Below are 4,489 nucleotides of genomic sequence, written 5' to 3'. Positions count from 1 at the left end.
CACACACACACTCACATTCACACACACACACACACACACACACTCAGACACACACACACATACATATAGATGCAGACATGGCTGTATGGTAAGAAGCTTGCTGCTCGGCCACATGGTTCCGGGTTCAGTCCCACTGCGTGGCACCTTGGGCAAGTGTCTTCTACAATAGCCTCAGGCTGACCAAAGCCTTCTCAGTGGATATAGTAGACAGAAACTGAAAGAAGCCTGTTGTATATATATATATATATATATGTATATATATGTGTGTGTGTGTGCGTGTGTCTATGTTTGTCCCCGCACCATTGCTTAACAACTGATATTGATGTGTTTACATCCTTGTAACTTAGCAGTTCAGCAAAAGAGATAAAAAGAATAAGTACTTGGCTTAAAAACAATAAGTCCAGGGGTCAATCTCTTTGACTAAAAAACCATTTAACTGACAAGACTTTGATTGGCTCAAGGCTATAGTATAAGACACTAGCCCAAAGTGCCAAGCAGTGGCATTGAACCTAGAGTGATGTGGTCAGGAAGCAAACTTCTTACCACACAGCCATGCCAATTCCTAATAATATTTAATTCCAAAAAGACTGTACATTTTTTTCTTTTTTATACACCTCAAATGGCTATGAAGGTCCAGTAGAGTAGAATTGGAATGAAAGGAGTCTAAAGGAAACAAAGGAATCAGGGGATTCCAGAGGCAAAAAATGGTTGAAAAGCTCTGGTCTAGAGGTAGACAACACAATTTCATGATTTAACCATTTTGATACCAATCCGGCTGAAACCACCTTGGCTCTGTAGTACAAATGTCTTATTTTCATAAGTTTTAAATTAAAATCTTCCACCAAACCTTAGTCACAATTTGTGTTCCTAACACCAGCTTAATGATAACGAAGTTATTTTACTAAATTCTTTGTTGTATTTAAAATTAATTGAAAGAAACACAAAGCATCTCAAAATAAATACGGTAATAAAAGGGTTAATGATGTCACTTCTCAATTCTCATTATGATACATCTGGCTAGATTTTCCAACCATATGCAATAACTGACTTAATATCAAGATAAACAGTTGGAATTCCAGGAAACCAATAATGTCTTCGCGGTGGCAGCAATTAATCTGAAGAATAAAAGCTTAGAATAAATTTTGTTCTTCATTATGCGTAAGATTTATATCACTGTTTTTTTGTTTTTCTTAATTATCGCATTTAATGAATCTTCTAGCCTTTCTACAGAAAGGTCACAAATGGTGGTGAGAGCTGATTGGTTGGTCTTAAATGGTGGTGAGAGCTGATTGGCCAGTCTTAAAAGTAACACATCGATCTCTCTTGTATCTCTTTTACTTGTTTCTGCCATTAGACTGCGGCCATGCTGGGGCACCACCTTGAAGATCTTTTTGTGAAGCAAATCAGTCTCAGTATTTATTATTATTTTTTTAAAGCCTGGTACTTATTTTATCAGTCTCTTTCGCTGAATTGCAAAGTTACAAGGGCGTAAACACACCAACACCAGTTGCCATGTGGTAGTGGGGGACAGACACAGAGACAAAAGCACACACACACCACACACAGACATAGACACACACACGCACACGCACACATGCACACACACACATTCACACGCACGCATGCACACACACACATACACACGTTATGAGCTTCTTTCAGTGTGTGTGTATGTGTATCATCATCATCGTTTAACATCCATCTTTAATGCATGCATATATAAAAGTGCATTTGGTAGGATACATTATCCGGGCAGATACTGTATTAGCTCTCAGTTAAGCTCCAGTTAATGGCTAACTACAAAGATTAGCATCTAACATCTGTCTACATTTAGTTGTTAGTCACTCCATAAATTCTTCCGATGGATAATTCTGTGTATTCTTCGATGGACAGTAAAAATTCTTGGGAGTATATATTCATATTACTAATAATAAGTCTCCATACTCTTTATTATTATTATTAAATCACCATCATCATCATCATCATCTTCATCATTATCATTCAACGTCCTTTTGCCATGCTGGCATGGGTTGGACGGTTTGACTGGAACTGTCAGACCTGAGGGTTGCACCAGGTTCCAGTCTGATTTGGCATGGTTTCTACAGCTGGACATGCTTCCTGATGCCAACCACTCCAAGAGTGTAATGGGTGCTTTTTACCTGCCACTGGCACGGGTACCACTTATATGACAATGGCAATGGCCACAATTATGATTTCACTTGGTTTGACAAAACAGATAGGGAGCCTGAACAGCCCTGTCAAACCATCCAACCTATGCCAGCATGGAAAACGGATGTTAAATGATGATGATGCTGATGATGATGCTGATGATGATATATAAAAGTTATTAGATTTTCTTGACACATTTACAATATTTGAAAGAAAATATAAGTGCAGGAATGGCTGTGTGGTAAGAAGCTTGCTTCCCAACCACATGGTTCTGGGTTCAGTCCCACTGTATGGCACCTTGTCTTCTACTACAGCCTTGGACAAACCAAAGCCTTGTGAGTGGATTTGGCTGATGGAAACTGAAAGAAGCCCATCGTATACATATATGTATTTGTTATTTGTGTCTGTGTTTGCTCCTACTACCATTGCTTTACAACCAATGTTGGTGTGTTCATGTCCCCGTAACTTAGCAGTTTGAGAAACGAGACCAATAGAAAAAGTACTACACTTACATAGAATAAGTCCTGCAGTCGATTTGTTTGACTAAAGACAGTGCTCCAGCATGGCTGCAGTCAAATGACTGAAACTAGGAAGAGAATAAAAGAATTTTAAAGATATTTTTAAAAAAGTGAATCAACACAAACCTGATGTTTTCCTTCCTATTTTCAGCTGTTTATTTTTAAAGATGCTTTATGTTATAAATAATCTTTAATTCAATTTTTAATCTTTTTCACACACATACACATATAGTAATTAACTTCATTTTCATATGTTTATCTGATTTTCATTTTTGAATTTTTGCAGGAGAAGTAAGAGAAGAAGAAGAAAGAACAATCCAGTAGCAGCCAAGGATGCTGCTGTACAAACCCTGGTTTCTCGGAACATAGAAAACGTCCGGCATGCTAATGGAATACTGCCGTTGCAATGTTCAGACAGACACCACCCAGCTATACAGGAGGGCTACAGTCATGTTGCCGATGAAGTTCCATTCCCAGAAGCAGCCAAAATGATTGACGCCACAGTCGGCACTTGTGAAGCCTATACTGAGGTGGATGAAGGACAAATAGGGACCGTCAAGCCCTTGTCCGATAGATTTCGATACCATATTGTTCGTTCTCTGCCTGCTCTGCCTGGGAAAAAGTCATCATCCAACGATGAATGGACATCTACCAGATCACGGGGTTCTAGTAGCCGTGCTTCGATTGGTAGTGAAAATGACTATCAGAAAGCTATCTATGAAGAAATTCCTGATTATTACGTCTGCAAAAAGAATCCTTCGAATTATTCTCCTAGAGTGTCAGAACCAAGTTCCGTAGAAACAGATTCAGGAATTGAATCTGAAGACAAAATAGCTCGCAGTCGTTTGGAACGTATTCAAAATCTAACGAATCCTGGTGCTTCATCTTGTAATATTAATCCTAATCTTAATGCTAATACCAATTCTTCATCGTCGTCAACGTCATCTTCGTCATCTGCGTCTCACAAATCTCCCCCAATTCCAGCACTCAATCCAAGAGGTGAAATTAAATCAGACGACATGTCACCAGATGTAACAGATCCTAAATATCATGTGATAGAAAGGAACTGCACACAAAATAATGTCGGAGAGACAAACTGTAGAGGACATTCAATCGCCAGATCTGGTGATGATGGCTTAGTGTTATTAGAAAATGAAATATATGAGCCATATTATCAACAGACAGACTGAAAATACGAGTGAATGTGTGTGATAAAATATCTGTTCTTTAATAAAGAAAACTTGCTTTAAAATACAAAAAACATCACCACCAATTTACCAGTATTTCACAATGAAAAAACCCTGTTTCCTCCATGATTATTAAGAATTAACAGGAACAAAATGTAGGAAAAACTGGTCAGGATTTTCATGTCACCGCTTCACAGCTTTCTTGTATTTCTTTAAAACAAAAACAAAAAAAAACATGGCTGCCAGATTGATGCTGGTCATGTCTGGGTTTCGAAAAGTATATTGAGTATGGCGGAAAATGCAAGGAACGAATGAATGTGTGAATGAATGAGTATATGAATGAATAACTCAGTGAATGAATTGATATATAGAATAGAATGGAAATGACGGTGACTGGTAACAGAAATAATTGCTTAAACTAAGCAGAAATGTATTGGCTTATTGTGCCACATGTACATGCACACACTTACATGCAGAAATGCACACACATGTGCACCATACACACATATGCACTTCACCTCATATATGTGTGTGCGTGTGTGTGTGTGTGTGTGTGTGTGTATATATGTATATATATGTATATATATATATATATATATATATATATATATATAT

The 4,489-nt window shown here is 37.8% G+C and overlaps 1 protein-coding gene across 1 annotated transcript in view; it reads left to right on the top strand.

Annotated features, from left to right (window-relative positions):
- LOC128250968 (uncharacterized) overlaps positions 1 to 4,193 on the top strand; it is a 10,639-nt gene extending 6,446 nt beyond the window's left edge. Inside the window, exon 2 of the mRNA XM_052977125.1 lies at positions 2,974 to 4,193. Within this exon, the coding sequence (XP_052833085.1) occupies positions 2,974 to 3,877 (904 nt within the window). The 3' untranslated portion in view covers positions 3,878 to 4,193. The remainder of the gene's footprint in view (positions 1 to 2,973) is intronic.
- The last annotated feature ends 296 nt before the right edge of the window (positions 4,194 to 4,489 follow it).

The sequence above is a fragment of the Octopus bimaculoides genome, chromosome 27 (genome assembly GCF_001194135.2).
Source record: "Octopus bimaculoides isolate UCB-OBI-ISO-001 chromosome 27, ASM119413v2, whole genome shotgun sequence".
Classification (NCBI taxonomy): Eukaryota; Metazoa; Mollusca; class Cephalopoda; order Octopoda; family Octopodidae; genus Octopus; species Octopus bimaculoides.
Note: the sequence above shows the minus strand (reverse complement) of the source record. Positions and strands in the feature narration are given on the sequence as shown.